Source organism: Pseudophryne corroboree, chromosome 6 (genome assembly GCF_028390025.1).
Source record: "Pseudophryne corroboree isolate aPseCor3 chromosome 6, aPseCor3.hap2, whole genome shotgun sequence".
In the NCBI taxonomy this organism is placed as follows: Eukaryota; Metazoa; Chordata; class Amphibia; order Anura; family Myobatrachidae; genus Pseudophryne; species Pseudophryne corroboree.
Window position 1 is genome coordinate 31,475,707 of NC_086449.1, and position 23,144 is coordinate 31,498,850.

At 46.3% G+C, this 23,144-nt stretch overlaps 1 protein-coding gene across 1 annotated transcript in view; it reads right to left on the reverse strand.

The window, feature by feature from the left end:
• Positions 1-23,144, reverse strand: part of LOC134934180 (extracellular calcium-sensing receptor-like) — a 44,589-nt gene that overhangs the window by 15,286 nt on the left and 6,159 nt on the right. Inside the window, exons 2-3 of the mRNA XM_063929673.1 lie at positions 7,331-7,529; positions 4,213-4,504 (exon numbers count right to left, since the gene is read on the reverse strand). Coding sequence (XP_063785743.1) covers positions 4,213-4,504; positions 7,331-7,529 — 491 coding nt within the window. The remainder of the gene's footprint in view (positions 1-4,212; positions 4,505-7,330; positions 7,530-23,144) is intronic.

The following is a 23,144-nucleotide window of genomic DNA, read 5'->3' on the forward strand; positions in this document are numbered from 1 at the left end:
AGACACAGAAAAATGAGGACAAAGAGGTGTGAAGATAAAGATGTGCAAAGGCACAAACTGATAAGAAATGGCCCAGTCAGTGGGTAAAGGGGGGACAACTTTTTTTAGATAGATAAGTGAAAGGAGATAATGAAATAATAAGATTAAAGACAGAGAGTGGGAGTCTTGATGAGGGAGACACTGTAATGATCATTTTAATAATTATTTTCGTTCAGTATTCACTACTCAAACAGAGGGGAAGGGGCCACAGTTAAGTTGCAGGTATATTCAGAAAAATTAAAAAAGTTAATTTACAGAGGAGAAGGTCCTAACAGAACTTTCAAAACTGGATAAAGCAATGCGGCCAGATGAGATACATCCAGGGATACTAAAAGAGCTTAAAGGGGTGCTGGTAGCAACATTAACAGAATTATTAAACCAGCCACTAGCTACAGGAGTAAATACAGAGGACTGGAAAAGAGCGAGCGTAGTCCCACTGCACAAAAGTGGAAGCATTGAAGAGTCAAGCAACTACCTACCAGTGAGCCTTACATCAGTAGTATGAACATTGATTGAAACACTCTTAAAGGAAAGAGTTACAGATTATCTCAAATCAAGCTACCTACAGCATCCCAAATAGCATGGATTCACTGGGTGTGTGTGGGAGGGAGGGGGGGGGGGAGGATCATGTCAAACACATTTTCTTGACTGGATGACTAAAGTAGATGATAAAGGGGGGAGGAGGTATGTAGATGTAGCATATCTAGATTTTAGTAAGGCTGGTGGCACTGTCCCATATTCCAGACTATTAAATAAACTTGAAAGCATAGGAATGGATTCTAATATGGTTGAATGGATAAGAAAACAGGATAGAAAACAGAGAGTTGTAGTTTAGAATAGAAAACAGAGCGTTGTAGTAAATGGAGTGCATTCATAGGAGGCAAATGTTGCCAGTGGAGTACCCCAGGGATCTGTACTTGGACAATTGGTTTTTAATATCTTTATTGGTGACATTACAAATGGTATTGAAGGGAAAGTATGCCTTTTTGCAGATGACACAAAGATATGACAAGGTAGACACACCAGGAGGGCTAAAACAAATGACTGATTCTCTAGAAAGACTAGAGGAATGGTCAAGAGTGTGACAAGTACAGCTTAATGGCAAAAAATGCAAAATCATTCACTTGGGTCTCAAAAATCCAAAGTCTAAATTAGTGATGAACGGGTTCGGATCCTCGGGATCAGAACCCGCCCGAACTTCACCTTTTTTTTCACGGGTCCGAGCGACTGGGATCCTCCCGCCTTGCTCGGTTAACCCGAGCGCGCCCGAACGTCATCATCCCGCTGTCAGATTCTCGCGAGATTCGAATTCTATATAAGGAGCCACGCGTCGCTGCCATTTTTTACTCGTGCATTGGAATGATAGTGAGAGGACGTGGCTGGCGTCCTCTCACTTTGCTTGAGGGGGCTGCAAATATCTTTATTCTGGGGACCAGCAGTATTATAGAAGGAGTACAGTGCAGAGTTTGGCTGACCAGTGACCACCAGTATTATACGTTCTCTGCCTGAAAAACACTCCATATCTGTGCTCAGTGTGCTGCATATATCTGTGCTCACACTGCTTTATTGTGGGGACTGGGGACCACCAGTATATTATATAGGAGGAGTACAGTGCAGAGTTTTGCTGACCAGTGACCACCAGTATTATACGTTCTCTGCCTAAAAAACGCTCCATATCTGTGCTCAGTGTGCTGCATATATCTGTGCTCACACTGCTTTATTGTGGAGACTGGGGACCACCAGTATATTATATAGGAGGAGTACAGTGCAGAGTTTTGCAGACCAGTGACCACCAGTATTATACGTTGATCTATTACTGGCATATAATTCCACACATTAAAAAATGGAGAACAAAAATGTGGAGGGTAAAATAGGGAAAGATCAAGATCCACTTCCACCTCGTGCTGAAGCTGCTGCCACTAGTCATGGCCGAGACGATGAAATGCCATCAACGTCGTCTGCCAAGGCCGATGCACAATGTCATAGTAGAGAGCATGTAAAATCCAAAAAAATAAAGCTCAGTAAAATGACCCAAAAATCTAAATCAAAATCGTCTGAGGATAAGCGTAAACTTGCCAATGTGCCATTTACGACACGAAGTGGCAAGGAACGGCTGAGGCCCTGGCCTATGTTCAAGGCTAGTGGTTCAGCTTCAACTGAGGATGGAAGCAGTCATCCTCCTGCTAGAAAACTTAAAAGAGTTAAGATGGCAAAAGCACAGCAAAGAACTGTGCGTTCTTCTAAATCACAAATCCCCAAGGAGAGTCCAATTGTGTCGGTTGCAATGCCAGACCTTCCCAACACTGGACGGGAAGAGGTTGCACCTTCCACCATTGGCACGTCCCCTGCAATTGCTGGAAGGAGCACCCGCAGTCCAGTTCCTGATAGTCAAATTGAAGATGTCACTGTTGAAGTACACCAGGATGAGGATATGGGTGTTGCTGGCGCTGGGGAGGAAATTGACAAGGAGGATTCTGATGGTGAGGTGGTTTGTTTAAGTCAGGCACCCGGGGAGACACCTGTTTGCATCATGTGCTGTTTGGGGACTATTTTTTTGAAGTGCCATCCTGCCTGACACTGCAGTGCCACTCCTAGATGGGCAAGGTGTTTGTGTCGGCCACTTGGGTTGCTTAGCTTAGTCACACAGCTACCTCATTGCGCCTCTTTTTTTCTTTGCATCATGTGCTGTTTGGGGACTATTTTTTTAATCTGCCATCCTGTCTGACACTGCAGTGCCACTCCTAGATGGGCCAGGTGTTTGTGTCAGCCACTTGGGTCACTTAGCTTAGTCACTCAGCTACCTCATTGCGCCTCTTTTTTTCTTTGCATCATGTGCTGTTTGGGGACTATTTTTTTAATCTGCCATCCTGTCTGACACTGCAGTGCCACTCCTAGATGGGCCAGGTGTTTGTGTCGGCCACTTGGGTCGCTTAGCTTAGTCATCCGGCGACCTTGGTGCAAATTTTAGGACTAAAAATAATATTGTGAGGTGTGAGGTGTTCAGAATAGACTGGAAATGAGTGGAAATTATGGTTATTGAGGTTAATAATACTGTGGGATCAAAATGACCCCCAAATTCTATGATTTAAGCTGTTTTTGAGGGTTTTTTGTAAAAAAAAACACCGAATCCAAAACACACCCAAATCCGACAAAAAATTTCAGGGAGGTTTTGCCAAAACGCGTCCGAATCCAAAACACGGCCGCGGAACCGAATCCAAAACCAAAACACAAAACCCGAAAAATGTCCGGTGCACATCACTAGTCTAAATATAGTATTAATGGCACTATACTGGAAACTACTGAGGAGGAAAGGGATCCAGGAGTCACTATTTCAGGTGACTTAAAGGCAGGTAAGCAATGTAACAAGGCAATGAGGAAGGCTAGTCAGATGCTTGGCTGCATTGGGAGAGGAATCAGCAGCAGAAAGAAATAAGTAATAATGCCACTGTATAGGTCATAAATACGGCCTCATCTAGAATACTATTTCGAGATCTGGAGATCATATCTCCAGAAGGATATTAATACAGTACAGAGAAGGGAAACTAAAATGGCACAAGGTATACAACACAAAACTTACAAGGAAAGACTAAAATATCTTAATATTTATAGTTTGGATCAAAAAAACAAAAGGGGGAACATGATAGAAACTTTCACACATATCAAGGGTTTGCACAAGGTACAGGAGGTAAACTTCCTTCGAAGGAATAGAAGTGTTAACTGGTGAGAGGTAGGTTCAGTGGAAATTTAAGGAAAAATTACTTCACAGAAAGGGTCGTGTACAAATAGAATAGCCTCCCAGCATAGGTGGTAGAGGCTAAGACAGTAGAGCAATTTAAACATGCCTAGTATAGACCAAAAAATATCCTTATGAAACAATATGGTTAAAAAAGGGGGCCGACTAGATGGGTTAAGTAGTTCTTATCTGCCGTCAATTTCTATGTTTATATTCTATATCTCCATGGGTGATGGACAGTAGTGTTGCTTTAGTTATTTTTTCTGTATCACACATATGGTCCATTCAGCTAAAACAATATTTCCAGTTTTATAGTCTACTGTCCTAAACATGACTTTATCTATCCATGTTATTAAAACTAAAATAAAGACAAGAAAATACTCCTCTTTTATTACACTGACAGCATTCTACTAAAGGGTACATCATTGAACTATTCTTACCTGAGGGTATTTTAAGACGCCCAAAATATTTGCCACCATAATTGAGTTGGTGGAAATGGAAGATCCTATAATTGCACTGTAGGGTGATTGTCCACGACACCTGTAGTTGGGGATGGCCGTGCCGGATTCAGATAACAAGTGTAAGGCTCCTTGTACCTCATAGTGAGGAACATTACACGTCTGATACACCTGCAGCCCTAGCGTCATGTTGCTGAGAACACTGGGATTCTGATTAATGTCTTCTACTGCAAACATTATGGCTAGGAGCTGTTGGTAGGAGTCCAACCTGAATCTTAATAACAGAGACATATATAAGATATTGGATATAAAAACAAATAGTTACATGGAACAGAACAAGACAGCTGATACATCAGGATGAAGCCGAAGAATGAGCGTAAGCGGACAACATAAAGCAAAATATAATGTTGAACTTATTTATTATTATGCAGCATGTTCTCTACCACAAACTCCAAATGTTCTCTTACATCCCATCTCTAATATACTTTACCCCAGAGGTCTTCAAACTGGGTGCAGTCAGGCACTTACAGGGGTGCCACAGGTTTATGGTCCAGGACCAAATAAAATGACTTATGGTCAATGCTATAGGCAAAACCAGGGTTGGGGGCTAGCAATCCTAAAATATAAAATGCAATTCCGGACAAACAGAATTACAACCCTGTCTACCACTGCATAACTGGCCCTCAGGATGACATATAAGTACAATTTACTTAACAATATTTGCAATATGTCTCAATAAAACAAAAACACTTTTGGCCTAGGGGTGCCGTGAATAAAATGCTGATGCTCTAGAGTGCTGTGATTACCAAATAGTTTTGGAACCGCTGCTTTACCCTCTTTATGGAAAACATCACTAAAGAGGACACTCTCCCGTTGGTGGCCAGTTGGCCTTTCCCACCACAGACTGTCCATAAATGCTTCTATCAGGTCTGCACACTGAAATAGTGAGTAATGAAAGTATTTGACAAGATGATATTTCTATATTGGCCTATGTTACAGAATGTATTAATGCCACTTCATCTTGGATTTCTTCTAAAATACCTTAAAATCAATCTTTCAAAGACTTATCAAATAATATTCCCAGCTGCCAACAGAAGATACTAATATAACATATATATATCAGTAGCGGCTCTTGCCACGGGCAAGCAGTACTTTTGCCCGGGGAGCCGCTTCTAACTTCGGATGGCGGCGGCGGTGGGTTTGAAAATGTCCTCTCCGCGACGGCAATCTAGACGCGCAGTGAGGTAGCGTCTAGTTTCCCTTCGCAGAGAGGCCCTTTCTGTGCAGCGCTATGGGATAGACGTCATGACGTCTCTCCCATAGCTCAGAGGAGCGGCGTCGGAGACAGAGTGCAGTGGTTGGGAACAGGAACGGGGCTGGTAAGTATTTTTTGTTTTTTCTAGGTGCACAGCTACTTTTGAGCACTACTAATGGGGGCACAGCTGCAGGGGGCATACTAAGGGGGGCGCAACTACTGGGGCCACAACTAGTGGGGGCATAACTAATGGGGGCACAGCTGCAGGGGGCACACTAAGGGGGGAAAAACTAAGGGGGGCACAACTACTGGGGCCACAACTAATGGGGGCACACTAAGGGGGGCGCCAAAGGACACTTTCGCCCTGGGCGCCACAAGGTCTAGAACCGGCCCAGTAGTCTATTATCATGCATGCTCTAGCAGTATTGACTGTATATATTTATCAAGGGGCCCCGTCCATACAGCCTCAGGTGGTTAGGTAAACCAATGTGGCAGCTCCACTTCTGGAGTGAGTTGCTCAAACACTGTAACATAATTAGATACAGCTGCTATTACACACAGAATATAGCCATGCTGCATATTATTTACATCAGCATAAGCTGCTTGTGCGTCCTAGAACATCCCTTTATGTATCAAATGCATTTTCCTCTGCAAGTGTGCAAAAGTGACACGTACACTACTACACAGAATATTTTCAGAGATCAAAGTTTTTTTGTTTTGTTTTTTTTGTGTCAAAATGTATTAAAAAGTGTTTATTTATAGCAAATGTGCTAGAAAACTTAACTTATAATTGATTTCCAACATTTTCAAACCAACTCGGCCAAAAAAGCCACCTCTAAATTATTTCAGAGTTGTAGGGGTATATTCAATTTGAAGTCGAAAGCTGCCGTCTGTCGAAAAGACGGCAGTTTTCGACTTCTTAAGGTCGAGTCGTGAGTCGACCTATTCAATATATTCCAAAAAATGTTGACAAGTCGATGAATTCGACTTGTCGAAAAAGCACGTGGATCGGCGCAATAGCTGCCGATCCACGTCCTTGTGTCAAAAACGGGGCCAAAACCGACAGGTTTTGGCCCCCTTTTTGACCATCTCAGTCCGACATGAAAAAATGTCGGACTGAGATGTGGGACCCAGAGCAGGAGAGGGGGGAGAGCCGCAGGGTGACGGGGGGACAGCCACAGGGCATATAGGGGAGATTAGCGCTACAGTACAGCGCTGCAGCAAGATGTCACACAGCCGCGCCGCTCATGGCAGCGTCCACCCGGCTCCAGCAAGTGAGGTCACGCATGCTGGAGCCGGGTGGACACTGCCGTGAGGTCGGGCGGCTGTGTGACATCCTCCTGCAGCGCTACTGTAGCGCTGATCTCCTCCCTCTGCCGGCGGCTGTCCCCGCTGGTCTCACCGCGGCTCCCTCCCCCCTCTCCTCCTCTGGGTCTCTCATCTCAATAGGGACCCAGAATAGGGGTTGTCGGATCCATTCTGACAAATGCATGTCAGAATGGATCCGACGCTAATTGAATATACCCCTTAGAGCTGTTTTGTGTCCAACTTGCGATATCGGATTCCATTACATCGGACGAGTTGGGTACTTAACACGGCTAAAACATCTGGATCCAACTTTTTATCAAGCTCTTTACTTTAGAGCTGAAAGCGTCCGAAAAATAGTTTGCAGCTGCTAAGTCGTTAGCCGGCTTTGCAAATAAACTGTAGCTATAGCCGCAAACGTTGGACATTTTACCGTTATCATCTCCCTACATCCTGGCCTTAAACCTATTGCAAATAATTGAATAATTTATGCATGAAGTAGGAAACCGTAGCGGTTATACAAGGTGAACCTATACGTACTGTGTGCATTTGATGCTGGGAGGTCTCTCTGTGTAGGAGATGCTTTGGTAAACTCTATCCACAAAGATAGGCATCAAAACTCCTATCATGATATCTCCAGGTTGTGTTATCCCCTCAAGAGCCGGGATATCTAGTCTGTATCGCTGATCGATGGAAGAAATCAATTGAAAATGGAAAAGCATTGCCATGGTCCCAATTACTGGAGAGAAACAGATCATTGTAAATAAATGTATTGATAATTACCTGTGGACAGAGATGACATGTCACGCTTATTATGTAACAATAAAAGCATTCAGGAACTAAGGGGTCTATTTACTAAGCTTTGGATGGAGATAAAGTTGCTGGAGATTAAGTACCAGCCAATAGGCTCCTGCTATTTTTCAAACACAGCCTGTGTCATGGCAGTTAGGAGCCGATTGGCTGATACTTTTTGGGGGGATAGTTACTAAGCAGTGATAAGAGCAGAGAAGTGAGCCAGTGGAGAAGTTGCCCATGGCAACCAATCAGCACTGAAGTAACATCTGTAATTTGCATACTATAAAATTATACAGAGCTGCTGATTGGAGGATGGTGCAACTTCTCCACTGGCTCACTTCTCCGCTCTTATCGCAGCTTAGTAAATGTTCCCCATCTCCAGCGGCTTTATCTCCATCCAAAGCTTAGTAAATAGACCACACAGTGAGAATATTTCTGAGTCACATGCGGCTGTGAACAGTATGCGCCAACTGCCCCATTACTAGCCAGTGTTAACACACAGTGCGTCCACTCTAGACAATACAAAGATCCTTCTGTTATTCCATGTGATCCTTAGGCATTTATGTGCGGCAGCTACAATTTGGGCAAGTGCAAAAGAACCGTTTAGTTGTAGTGTCATGGAAGTGTCAAGTATGAGTGTAGCCAGACATCAGCTCTATTCCCAACCATGCTAAAGGCAAAGAAACTGATCAAAATTAATTTCTTGTACCCAGCGTAGAGATAAGGGCCCTCATTCCGAGTCGTTCGCTCGGTATTTTTCATCGCATCGCAATGAAAATCCGCTTAGTACGCATGCGCAATATTCGCACTGCGACTGCGCCAAGTAATTTAACAATGAAGATAGTATTTTTACTCACGGCTTTTTCATCGCTCCGGCGATCGTAATGTGATTGACAGGAAATGGGTGTTACTGGGCGGAAACATGGCGTTTTATGGGCGTGTGGATGAAAACGCTACCGTTTCCGGAAAAAACGCAGGAGTGGCTGGAGAAACGGGGGAGTGTCTGGGCGAACGCTGGGTGTGTTTGTGACGTCAAACCAGGAACGACAAGCACTGAACTGATCGCACAGGCAGAGTAAGGTTGAAGTTACTCAGAAACTGCAAAGTAGTTTGTAATCGCAATATTGCGAATACATCGGTCGCAATTTTAAGAAGCTAAGATTCACTCCCAGTAGGCGTAGGCTTAGCGTGTGTAACTCTGCTAAATTCGCCTTGCGACCGATCAACTCGGAATGAGGGCCAAGGTTGCTTACAAAAATGTGCAGTGATAGTGATGTGTATAGATGAGGGTGTATGATGGAGGTGCAGTGACAGTGATGTGTATAGATGAGGGTGTGTGATGGAGGTGCAGTGACAGTGATGTGTATAGATGAGGGTGTATGATGGAGGTGCAGTGACAGTGATGTGTATAGATGAGGGTGTGTGATGGAGGTGCAGTGACAGTGATGTGTATAGATGAGGGTGTGTGATGGAGGTACAGTGACAGTGATATGTATAGATGAGGGTGTGTGATGGAGGTGCAGTGACAGTGATGTGTATAGATGAGGGTGTGTGATGGAGGTGCAGTGACAGTGATGTGTATAGATGAGGGTGTGTGATGGAGGTACAGTGACAGTGATGTGTATAGATGAGGGTGTGTGATGGATGTGCAGTGACAGTGATGTGTATAGATGAGGGGGTGTGATGGAGATGCAGTGACAGTGATGTGTACAGATGAGGGTGTGTGATGGAGGTACAGTGACAGTGATGTGTATAGATGAGGGTGTATGATGGAGGTGCAGTGACAGGGATGTGTATAGATGAGGGTGTATGATGGAGGTGCAGTGACAGGGATGTGTATAGATGAGGGTGTATGATGGAGGTGCAGTGACAGTGATGTGTATAGATGAGGGTGTGTGATGGAAGTGCAGTGACAGTGATGTGTATAGATATGGGTGTATGATGGAGGTGCAGTGACAGTGATGTGTATAGATGAGGGTGTGTGATGGAGGTGCAGTGACAGTGATGTGTACAGATGAGGGTGTGTGATGGAGGTGCAGTGACAGGGATGTGTATAGATGAGGGTGTATGATGGAGGTGCAGTGACAGTGATGTGTATAGATGAGGGTGTGTGATGGAAGTGCAGTGACAGTGATGTGTATAGATGAGGGTGTGTGATGGAGGTGCAGTGATAGTGATGTGTATAGATGAGGGTGTATGATGGAGGTGCAGTGACAGGGATGTGTATAGATGAGGGTGTATGATGGAGGTGCAGTGACAGGGATGTGTATAGATGAGGGTGTGTGTTGGAGGTGCAGTGACAGTGATGTGTATAGATGACGGTGTGTGATGGAGGTGCAGTGACAGTGATGTGTGTAGATGAAGGTGTATGATGGAGGTGCAGTGACAGTGATGTGTACAGATGAGGGTGTATGATGGAGGTGCAGTGACAGTGATGTGTATAGATGAGGGTGTGTGATGGAGGTGCAGTGACAGTGATGTGTATAGATGAGGGTGTGTGATGGAGGTGCAGTGACAGTGATGTGTATAGATGAGGGTGTGTGATGGAGGTGCAGTGATAGTGATGTGTATAGATGAGGGTGTGTGATGGAGGTGCAGTGACAGTGATGTGTATAGATGAGGGTGTGTGATGGAGGTACAGTGACAGTGATGTGTATAGATGAGGGTGTGTGATGGAGGTGCAGTGACAGTGATGTGTATAGATGAGGGTGTGTGATGGAGGTGCAGTGACAGTGATGTGTATAGATGAGGGTGTGTGATGGAGGTGCAGTGACAGTGATGTGTATAGATGAGGGTGTGTGATGGAGGTACAGTGACAGTGATGTGTATAGATGAGGGTGTGTGATGGAGGTGCAGTGACAGTGATGTGTATAGATGAGGGTGTGTGATGGAGGTGCAGTGACAGTGATGTGTACAGATGAGGGTGTGTGATGGAGGTGCAGTGACAGTGATGTGTATAGATGAGGGTGTGTGATGGAGGTGCAGTGACAGTGATGTGTATAGATGAGGGTGTGTGATGGAGGTGCAGTGACAGTGATGTGTGTAGATGAGGGTGTGTGATGGAGGTGCAGTGACAGTGATGTGTATAGATGAGGGTGTATGATGTAGGTGCAGTGACAGTGATGTGTATAGATGAGGGTGTGTGATGGAGGTGCAGTGACAGTGATGTGTACAGATGAGGGTGTGTGATGGAGGTGCAGTGACAGTGATGTGTATAGATGAGGGTGTGTGATGGAGGTGCAGTGACAGTGATGTGTATAGATGAGGGTGTGTGATGGAGGTGCAGTGACAGTGATGTGTGTAGATGAGGGTGTGTGATGGAGGTGCAGTGACAGTGATGTGTATAGATGAGGGTGTGTGATGGAAGTGCAGTGACAGTGATGTGTATAGATGAAGGTGTGTGATGGAGGTGCAGTGATAGTGATGTGTATAGATGAGGGTGTGTGATGGAGGTGCAGTGACAGTGATGTGTACAGATGAGGGTGTGTGATGGAGGTGCAGTGACAGTGATGTGTATAGATGAGGGTGTGTGATGGAGGTGCAGTGATAGTGATGTGTGTAGATGAGGGTGTGTGATGGAGGTGCAGTGACAGTGATGTGTGTAGATGAGGGTGTGTGATGGAGGTGCAGTGACAGTGATGTGTACAGATGAGGGTGTGTGATGGAGGTGCAGTGACAGTGATGTGTATAGATGAGGGTGTGTGTGTGATGGAGGTGCAGTGACAGTGATGTGTACAGATGAGGGTGTGTGATGGAGGTGCAGTGATAGTGATGTGTATAGATGAGGGTGTGTGATGGAGGTGCAGTGATAGTGATGCGTATAGATGAGGTGTGTGATGGAGGTGCAGTGACAGTGATGTGTATAGATGAGGGTGTGTGATGGAGGTGCAGTGACAGTGATGTGTACAGATGAGGGTGTGTGATGGAGGTGCAGTGACAGTGATGTGTATAGATGAGGGTGTGTGTGTGATGGAGGTGCAGTGACAGTGATGTGTACAGATGAGGGTGTGTGATGGAGGTGCAGTGACAGTGATGTGTACAGATGAGGCTGTGTGATAGAGGTGCAGTGAAAGTGATGTGTATAGATGAGGGTGTGTGATGGAGGTGCAGTGACAGTGATGTGTATAGATGAGGGTGTGTGATGGAGGTGCAGTGACAGTGATGTGTATAGATGAGGGTGTGTGATGGAGGTGCAGTGACAGTGATGTGTATAGATGAGGGTGTGTGATGGAGGTGCAGTGTCAGGGATGTGTATAGATGAGGGTGTGTGATGGAGGTGCAGTGTCAGGGATGTGTATAGATGAGGGTGTGTGATGGAGGTGCAGTGACAGTGATGTGTATAGATGAGGGTGTATGATGGAGGTGCAGTGACAGTGATGTGTATAGATGAGGGTGTATGATGGAGGTGCAGTGACAGTGATGTGTATAGATGAGGGTGTGTGATGGAGGTGCAGTGACAGTGATGTGTATAGATGAGGGTGTATGATGGAGGTGCAGTGACAGTGATGTGTATAGATGAGGGTGTGTGATGGAGGTGCAGTGACAGTGATGTGTATAGATGAGGGTGTGTGATGGAGGTGCAGTGACATTGGTGTGTACAGATGAGGGTGTATAATGGAGGTACAGTGACAGTGATGTGTATAGATGAGGGTGTGTGATGGAGGTGCAGTGACAGTGATGTGTATAGATGAGGGTGTATGATGGAGGTGCAGTGACAATGATGTGTATAGATGAGGGTGTGTGATGGAGGTGCAGTGACAGTGATGTTTATAGATGAGGGTGTGTGATGGAGGTGCAGTGACAGTGATGTGTATAGATGAGGGTGTATGATGGAGGTGCAGTGACAGTGATGTGTATAGATGAGAGTGTGTGATGGAGGTGCAGTGACAGTGATGTGTACAGATGAGGGTGTGTGATGGAGGTGCAGTGACAGTGATGTGTATAGATGAGGGTGTATGATGGAGGTGCAGTGACAGTGATGTGTATAGATGAGGGTGTGTGATGGAGGTGCAGTGACAGTGATGTGTATAGATGAGGGTGTGTGATGGAGATGCAGTGACAGTGATGTGTACAGATGAGGGTGTATGATGGAGGTGCAGTGACAGTGATGTGTATAGATGAGGGTGTGTGATGGAGGTGCAGTGACAGTGATGTGTGTAGATGAGGGTGTGTGATGGAGGTGCAGTGACAGTGATGTGTACAGATGAGGGTGTGTGATGGAGGTGCAGTGACAGTGATGTGTACAGATGAGGGTGTGTGATGGAGGTGCAGTGACAGTGATGTGTACAGATGAGGGTGTGTGATGGAGGTGCAGTGACAGTGATGTGTATAGATGAGGGTGTGTGATGGAGGTGTAGTGACAGTGATGTGTGTAGATGAGGGTGTATGATGGAGGTGCAGTGACAGGGATGTGTACAGATGAGGGTGTGTGATGGAGGTGCAGTGACAGTGATGTGTACAGATGAGGGTGTGTGATGGAGTTGCAGTGACAGTGATGTGTATAGATGAGGGTGTGAGATGGAGGTGCAGTGACAGTGATGTGTACAGATGAGGGTGTATGATGGAGGTGCAGTGACAGTGATGTGTATAGATGAGGGTGTGTGATGGAGATGCAGTGACAGTGATGTGTATAGATGAGGGTGTGTGATGGAGGTGCAGTGACAGTGATGTGTATAGATGAGGGTGTGTGATGGAGGTGCAGTGACAGTGATGTGTATAGATGAGGGTGTGTGATGGAGGTGCAGTGACAGTGATGTGTATAGATGAGGGTGTATGATGGAGGTGCAGTGACAGGGATGTGTACAGATGAGGGTGTGTGATGGAGGTGCAGTGACAGTGATGTGTATAGATGAGGGTGTGTGATGGAGGTGCAGTGACAGTGATGTGTATAGATGAGGGTGTGTGATGGAGGTGCAGTGACAGTGATGTGTATAGATGAGGTGTATGATGGAGGTGCAGTGACAGTGATGTGTATAGATGAGGGTGTGTGATGGATGTGCAGTGACAGTGATGTGTATAGATGAGGGTGTGTGATGGAGGTGCAGTGACAGTGATGTGTATAGATGAGGGTGTGTGATGGAGGTGCAGTGACAGTGATGTGTATAGATGAGGGTGTGTGATGGAGGTGCAGTGACAGTGATGTGTATAGATGAGGGTGTGTGATGGGTGTGCAGAGACAGTGATGTGTATAGATGAGGGTGTGTGATGGAGGTGCAGTGACAGTGATGTGTATAGATGAGGGTGTGTGATGAAGGTGCAGTGACAGTGATGAGTATAGATGAGGGTGTGTGATGGAGGTGCAGTGACAGTGATGTGTGTAGATGATGGTGTGTGATGGAGGTGCAGTGACAGTGATGTGTATAGATGAGGGTGTGTGATGGAGGTGCAGTGACAGTGATGTGTAGAGATGAGGGTGTGTGATGGAGGTGCAGTGACAGTGATGTGTATAGATGAGGGTGTATGATGGAGGTGCAGTGACAGTGATGTGTATAGATGAGGGTGTGTGATGGAGGTGCAGTGACAGTGATGTGTAGAGATGAGGGTGTGTGATGGAGGTGCAGTGACAGTGATGTGTATAGATGAGGGTGTATGATGGAGGTGCAGTGACAGTGATGTGTATAGATGAGGGTGTGTGATGGAGGTGCAGTGACAGTGATGTGTACAGATGAGGGTGTGTGATGGAGGTGCAGTGACAGTGATGTGTATAGATGAGGGTGTATGGTGGAGGTGCAGTGACAGTGATGTGTATAGATGAGGGTGTGTGATGGAGGTGCAGTGACAGTGATGTGTATAGATGAGGGTGTGTGATGGAGGTGCAGTGACAGTGATGTGTATAGATGAGGGTGTGTGATGGAGGTGCAGTGACAGTGATGTGTATAGATGAGGGTGTGTGATGGAGGTGCAGTGACAGTGATGTGTACAGATGAGGGTGTGTGATGGAGGTGCAGTGACAGTGATGTGTATAGATGAGGGTGTGTGATGGAGGTACAGTGACAGTGATGTGTATAGATGAGGGTGTGTGATGGAGGTGCAGTGACAGTGATGTGTGTAGATGAGGGTGTGTGATGGAGGTACAGTGACAGTGATGTGTATAGATGAGGGTGTGTGATGGAGGTGCAGTGACAGTGATGTGTACAGATGAGGGTGTGTGATGGAGGTGCAGTGACAGTGATGTGTATAGATGAGGGTGTGTGATGGAGGTGCAGTGACAGTGATGTGTATAGATGAGGGTGTATGATGGAGGTGCAGTGACAGTGATGTGTATAGATGAGGGTGTGTGATGGAGGTGCAGTGTCAGTGATGTGTATAGATGAGGGTGTGTGATGGAGGTGTAGTGACAGTGATGTGTACAGATGAGGGTGTATGATGGAGGTGCAGTGACAGTGATGTGTATAGATGAGGGTGTGTGATGGAGGTGCAGTGATAGTGATGTGTATAGATGAGGGTGTGTGATGGAGGTGCAGTGACAGTGATGTGTACAGATGAGGGTGTATGATGGAGGTGTAGTGACAGTGATGTGTATAGATGAGGGTGTGTGATGGAGGTGCAGTGACAGTGATGTGTATAGATGAGGGTGTGTGATGGAGGTGCAGTGACAGTGATGTGTATAGATGAGGGTGTGTGATGGAGGTGCAGTGACAGTGATGTGTATAGATGAAGGTGTGTGATGGAGGTGCAGTGACAGTGATGTGTATAGATGAGGGTGTGTGATGGAGGTGCAGTGACAGTGATGTGTATAGATGAAGGTGTGTGATGGAGGTGCAGTGACAGTGATGTGTATAGATGAAGGTGTGTGATGGAGGTGCAGTGACAGTGATGTGTATAGATGAAGGTGTGTGATGGAGGTACAGTGACAGTGATGTGTATAGATGAGGGTATGTGATGGAGGTGTAGTGACAGTGATGTGTATAGATGAAGGTGTGTGATGGAGGTGCAGTGACAGTGATGTGTATAGATGAAGGTGTGTGATGGAGGTGCAGTGACAGTGATGTGTATAGATGAAGGTGTGTGATGGAGGTGCAGTGACAGTGATGTGTATAGATGAGGGTGTGTGATGGAGGTGCAGTGACAGTGATGTGTATAGATGAGGGTGTGTGATGGAGGTGCAGTGACAGTGATGTGTATAGATAAGGGTGTGTGATGGAGGTGCAGTGACAGTGATGTGTATAGATGAGGGTGTGTGATGGAGGTGCAGTGACAGTGATGTGTATAGATGAGGGTGTGTGATGGAGGTACAGTGACAGTGATGTGTATAGATGAGGGTGTGTGATGGAGGTGCAGTGACAGTGATGTGTATAGATGAGGGTGTGTGATGGAGGTGCATTGACAGTGATGTGTACAGATGAGGGTGTGTGATGGAGGTGCAGTGACAGTGATGTGTATAGATGAGGGTGTGATGGAGGTGCAGTGACAGTGATGTGTATAGATGAGGGTGTATGATGGAGGTGCAGTGACAGTGATGTGTATAGATGAGGGTGTATGATGGAGGTGCAGTGACAGTGATGTGTATAGATGAGGGTGTGTGATGGAGGTGCAGAGACAGTGATGTGTATAGATGAGGGTGTGTGATGGAGATGCAGTGACAGTGATGTGTATAGATGAGGGTGTGTGATGGAGGTGTAGTGACAGTGATGTGTATAGATGAGGGTGTGTGATGGAGGTGCAGTGACAGTGATGTGTACAGATGAGGGTGTGTGATGGAGGTGCAGTGACAGTGATGTGTATAGATGAGGGTGTATGATGGAGGTGCAGTGACAGTGATGTGTATAGATGAGGGTGTGTGATGGAGGTGCAGAGACAGTGATGTGTATAGATGAGGGTGTGTGATGGAGGTGTAGTGACAGTGATGTGTATAGATGAGGGTGTGTGATGGAGGTGCAGTGACAGTGATGTGTATAGATGAGGGTGTGTGATGGGTGTGCAGAGACAGTGATGTGTATAGATGAGGGTGTGTGATGGAGGTGCAGTGACAGTGATGTGTATAGATGAGGGTGTATGATGGAGGTGCAGTGACAGTGATGTGTATAGATGAGGGTGTGTGATGGAGGTGCAGTGACAGTGATGTGTATAGATGAGGGTGTGTGATGGAGGTGCAGTGACAGTGATGTGTGTAGATGATGGTGTGTGATGGAGGTGCAGTGACAGTGATGTGTACAGATGAGGGTGTATGATGGAGGTGCAGTGACAGTGATGTGTATAGATGAGGGTGTGTGATGGAGGTGCAGTGACAGTGATGTGTATAGATGAGGGTGTGTGATGGAGGTGCAGTGACAGTGATGTGTATAGATGAGGTGTATGATGGAGGTGCAGTGACAGTGATGTGTATAGATGAGGGTGTGTGATGGATGTGCAGTGACAGTGATGTGTATAGATGAGGGTGTGTGATGGAGGTGCAGTGACAGTGATGTGTATAGATGAGGGTGTGTGATGGAGGTGCAGTGACAGTGATGTGTATAGATGAGGGTGTGTGATGGAGGTGCAGTGACAGTGATGTGTATAGATGAGGGTGTGTGATGGGTGTGCAGAGACAGTGATGTGTATAGATGAGGGTGTGTGATGGAGGTGCAGTGACAGTGATGTGTATAGATGAGGGTGTGTGATGAAGGTGCAGTGACAGTGATGAGTATAGATGAGGGTGTGTGATGGAGGTGCAGTGACAGTGATGTGTGTAGATGATGGTGTGTGATGGAGGTGCAGTGACAGTGATGTGTATAGATGAGGGTGTGTGATGGAGGTGCAGTGACAGTGATGTGTAGAGATGAGGGTGTGTGATGGAGGTGCAGTGACAGTGATGTGTATAGATGAGGGTGTATGATGGAGGTGCAGTGACAGTGATGTGTATAGATGAGGGTGTGTGATGGAGGTGCAGTGACAGTGATGTGTAGAGATGAGGGTGTGTGATGGAGGTGCAGTGACAGTGATGTGTATAGATGAGGGTGTGTGATGGAGGTGCAGTGACAGTGATGTGTATAGATGAGGGTGTGTGATGGAGGTGCAGTGACAGTGATGTGTACAGATGAGGGTGTGTGATGGAGGTGCAGTGACAGTGATGTGTATAGATGAGGGTGTATGATGGAGGTGCAGTGACAGTGATGTGTATAGATGAGGGTGTGTGATGGAGGTGCAGTGACAGTGATGTGTATAGATGAGGGTGTGTGATGGAGGTGCAGTGACAGTGATGTGTATAGATGAGGGTGTGTGATGGAGGTGCAGTGACAGTGATGTGTATAGATGAGGGTGTGTGATGGAGGTGCAGTGACAGTGATGTGTACAGATGAGGGTGTGTGATGGAGGTGCAGTGACAGTGATGTGTATAGATGAGGGTGTGTGATGGAGGTACAGTGACAGTGATGTGTATAGATGAGGGTGTGTGATGGAGGTGCAGTGACAGTGATGTGTGTAGATGAGGGTGTGTGATGGAGGTACAGTGACAGTGATGTGTATAGATGAGGGTGTGTGATGGAGGTGCAGTGACAGTGATGTGTACAGATGAGGGTGTGTGATGGAGGTGCAGTGACAGTGATGTGTATAGATGAGGGTGTGTGATGGAGGTGCAGTGACAGTGATGTGTATAGATGAGGGTGTATGATGGAGGTGCAGTGACAGTGATGTGTATAGATGAGGGTGTGTGATGGAGGTGCAGTGTCAGTGATGTGTATAGATGAGGGTGTGTGATGGAGGTGCAGTGACAGTGATGTGTACAGATGAGGGTGTATGATGGAGGTGTAGTGACAGTGATGTGTATAGATGAGGGTGTGTGATGGAGGTGCAGTGATAGTGATGTGTACAGATGAGGGTGTATGATGGAGGTGCAGTGACAGTGATGTGTACAGATGAGGGTGTATGATGGAGGTGTAGTGACAGTGATGTGTATAGATGAGGGTGTGTGATGGAGGTGCAGTGATAGTGATGTGTACAGATGAGGGTGTATGATGGAGGTGCAGTGATAGTGATGTGTATAGATGAGGGTGTGTGATGGAGGTGCAGTGACAGTGATGTGTACAGATGAGGGTGTATGATGGAGGTGCAGTGACAGTGATGTGTACAGATGAGGGTGTATGATGGAGGTGCAGTGACAGTGATGTGTATAGATGAGGGTGTGTGATGGAGGTGCAGTGATAGTGATGTGTATAGATGAGGGTGTGTGATGGAGGTGCAGTGACAGTGATGTGTACAGATGAGGGTGTATGATGGAGGTGTAGTGACAGTGATGTGTATAGATGAGGGTGTGTGATGGAGGTGCAGTGACAGTGATGTGTATAGATGAAGGTGTGTGATGGAGGTGCAGTGACAGTGATGTGTATAGATGAAGGTGTGTGATGGAGGTGCAGTGACAGTGATGTGTATAGATGAAGGTGTGTGATGGAGGTACAGTGACAGTGATGTGTATAGATGAGGGTATGTGATGGAGGTGTAGTGACAGTGATGTGTATAGATGAAGGTGTGTGATGGAGGTGCAGTGACAGTGATGTGTATAGATGAAGGTGTGTGATGGAGGTGCAGTGACAGTGATGTGTATAGATGAAGGTGTGTGATGGAGGTGCAGTGACAGTGATGTGTATAGATGAGGGTGTGTGATGGAGGTGCAGTGACAGTGATGTGTATAGATGAGGGTGTGTGATGGAGGTGCAGTGACAGTGATGTGTATAGATGAGGGTGTGTGATGGAGGTGCAGTGACAGTGATGTGTAGAGATGAGGGTGTGTGATGGAGGTGCAGTGACAGTGATGTGTATAGATGAGGGTGTATGATGGAGGTGCAGTGACAGTGATGTGTATAGATGAGGGTGTGTGATGGAGGTGCAGTGACAGTGATGTGTACAGATGAGGGTGTGTGATGGAGGTGCAGTGACAGTGATGTGTATAGATGAGGGTGTATGATGGAGGTGCAGTGACAGTGATGTGTATAGATGAGGGTGTGTGATGGAGGTGCAGTGACAGTGATGTGTATAGATGAGGGTGTGTGATGGAGGTGCAGTGACAGTGATGTGTATAGATGAGGGTGTGTGATGGAGGTGCAGTGACAGTGATGTGTATAGATGAGGGTGTGTGATGGAGGTGCAGTGACAGTGATGTGTACAGATGAGGGTGTGTGATGGAGGTGCAGTGACAGTGATGTGTATAGATGAGGGTGTGTGATGGAGGTACAGTGACAGTGATGTGTATAGATGAGGGTGTGTGATGGAGGTGCAGTGACAGTGATGTGTGTAGATGAGGGTGTGTGATGGAGGTACAGTGACAGTGATGTGTATAGATGAGGGTGTGTGATGGAGGTGCAGTGACAGTGATGTGTACAGATGAGGGTGTGTGATGGAGGTGCAGTGACAGTGATGTGTATAGATGAGGGTGTGTGATGGAGGTGCAGTGACAGTGATGTGTATAGATGAGGGTGTGTGATGGAGGTGCAGTGATAGTGATGTGTATAGATGAGGGTGTGTGATGGAGGTGCAGTGATAGTGATGTGTATAGATGAGGGTGTGTGATGGAGGTGCAGTGACAGTGATGTGTACAGATGAGGGTGTATGATGGAGGTGTAGTGACAGTGATGTGTATAGATGAGGGTGTGTGATGGAGGTGCAGTGATAGTGATGTGTATAGATGAGGGTGTGTGATGGAGGTGCAGTGACAGTGATGTGTACAGATGAGGGTGTATGATGGAGGTGCAGTGACAGTGATGTGTACAGATGAGGGTGTGTGATGGAGGTGCAGTGACAGTGATGTGTATAGATGAGGGTGTATGATGGAGGTGCAGTGATAGTGATGTGTATAGATGAGGGTGTGTGATGGAGGTGCAGTGACAGTGATGTGTACAGATGAGGGTGTATGATGGAGGTGCAGTGACAGTGATGTGTACAGATGAGGGTGTATGATGGAGGTGCAGTGACAGTGATGTGTATAGATGAGGGTGTGTGATGGAGGTGCAGTGATAGTGATGTGTATAGATGAGGGTGTGTGATGGAGGTGCAGTGACAGTGATGTGTACAGATGAGGGTGTATGATGGAGGTGTAGTGACAGTGATGTGTATAGATGAGGGTGTGTGATGGAGGTGCAGTGACAGTGATGTGTACAGATGAGGGTGTATGATGGAGGTGTAGTGACAGTGATGTGTATAGATGAGGGTGTATGATGGAGGTGCAGTGACAGTGATGTGTATAGATGAGGGTGTATGATGGAGGTGCAGTGACAGTGATGTGTATAGATGAGGGGGTGTGATGGAGGTGCAGTGACAGAGATGTGTATAGATGAGGGTGTGTGATGGAGGTGCAGTGACAGTGATGTGTGTAGATGAGGGTGTGTGATGGAGGTGCAGTGACAGTGATGTGTATAGATGAGGGTGTATGATGGAGGTGCAGTGACAGTGATGTGTATAGATGAGGGTGTATGATGGAGGTGCAGTGACAGTGATGTGTATAGATGAGGGGGTGTGATGGAGGTGCAGTGACAGAGATGTGTATAGATGAGGGTGTGTGATGGAGGTGCAGTGACAGTGATGAGTACAGATGAGGGTGTGTGATGGAGATGCAGTGACAGTGATGTGTATAGATGAGGGTGTGTGATGGAGGTGCAGTGACAGTGATGTGTATAGATGAGGGTGTATGATGGAGGTGCAGTGACAGTGATGTGTACAGATGAGGGTGTGTGATGGAGGTGTAGTGACAGTGATGTGTATAGATGAGGGTGTGTGATGGAGGTGCAGTGACAGTGATGTGTATAGATGAGGGTGTGTGATGGAGGTGCAGTGACAGTGATGTGTATAGATGAGGGTGTGTGATGGAGGTGCAGTGACAGTGATGTGTATAGATGAGGGTGTGTGATGGAGGTGCAGTGACAGGGATGTGTACAGATGAGGGTGTATGACGGCGGGTACAGACAATGAAGTATGCTATACAGTACTTACAATGCAGACTTTGTACATCCTGTTGTTTCTCAGCTTTTATACAGACATTTATATACTGTTTACAGCGTATGTCTCATATTAACCATATATGTTCTGGATGAAAGCATGCAGAGTATTGCAAATATGATGTGTAACTGGAGCAGTTATTTTTAAAGTTCAAAAAGATGAATTCTCAATGGATTCAACTAAATTACTCTCATAATTGGGCAGATGTCATTTCCCAGATGTATAGATTATGAAATAACGTTTACTCAGTAAATCGTACCCTGTGGGCCATGTTATACAGTAGTTTATTATTGTGTGTAGGGATCGCGGCTAAAGATCTAATTCAATGTCATGTTGTCCGTAATAAAAAATGCAGTTGCATTTTTTGCTTGGCAATGACTGCCATATGTTATGTACTTGTAGACGGCCACTCATCCTCACCCAGAGAGCCATGACCTTCCTCAATCAGAATCAGAATCACTTTATTGTCAAGTATATAAGCGCACAATACACAATACACAAGGAATTTGTTTCTGATAGCCACCACTCTCGGACAGTATACATACATAACAAGACCAAAACACACATGGAGAGCAGCATGATAGGTACGTAGATACATGTGCCAGGTTGAATTGCAAATGGAATGGGCTAGGCGCCCATCAAATTTTTTAGGGTACTTGCTTGGGGGAAAAAACTGTTCCTGTGTCTGCCGGTTCTCACCAGTTGTGAGCTGTACCGCCTCCCTGACGGCGGCCTTCTGAACATGTTGTGAGTGGGGTGAAAGTGATCACCGATGATCCTTTCCGCCCGCTTAATAACCCTTGCCCGATATAAATCCTCAATCGCCGGGAGATTTGTCCCTATGATTTTTTACGCTGCACCCACTTTTTGCTGTAGTCTTTTCCTGTCATGAGTGGAGGACGAGCCAAACCACACTATTATCGAGGTGCAGATAACGGATTGGATAATAGCTGAGTAGAAGAGCACCAGGGGTTCCTGCGGCAGTTTGAACTTCCTAAGTTGGCGTAAGAAGTACAGCCTCTGCTTGGCTTTCCCTACAATGCCGTCGATGTTGGCCTTCCACTTCAGATCCCTAGCAATTGTGGAGCCTAAAAAGCTAAAGGATTCAACTACCGCTACTGCACTGCCCGCAATTGTTAGTGGGTGGATTGTAGGGAGATCCTTCCTGAAGCCTATGATCATCTCAACCATCTTTGATGTATTTAACTGTAGATTGTTGGCACTGTACCAGGTGACCAGCCGATCTACCTCACTCCTGTAGACAGTCTCCTCTCCCTCCGTGATCAGGCTAATTAGCGTGGTGTCATCCGCAAATTTAAGGAGTTTCACTGACCCGTCCCTGTAGATGCAGTTATTGGTGTAAAGAGAGAAGAGGAAAGGGGAAAGGACACACCCTTGGGGAGCGCCCATGCTGGTTGACCTTACTTCCGAGGAGAATTTCCCATCCTGACTCTCTGCTTCCGCTCCATTAGGAAGTTCAACACCCAGGAGCATAGCCTACCAGAGACACCTAGTCTGTGCATTTTCGATTGCAGCAGACCAGGAATGATAGTGTTGAATGTAGAGCTGAAGTTCATGAACGGGACCCTCGCATAACACCCCGGTGAGTCCACGTGCTGCACGATGTGATGCAGACCCAAATTCACTGCGTCCTCTG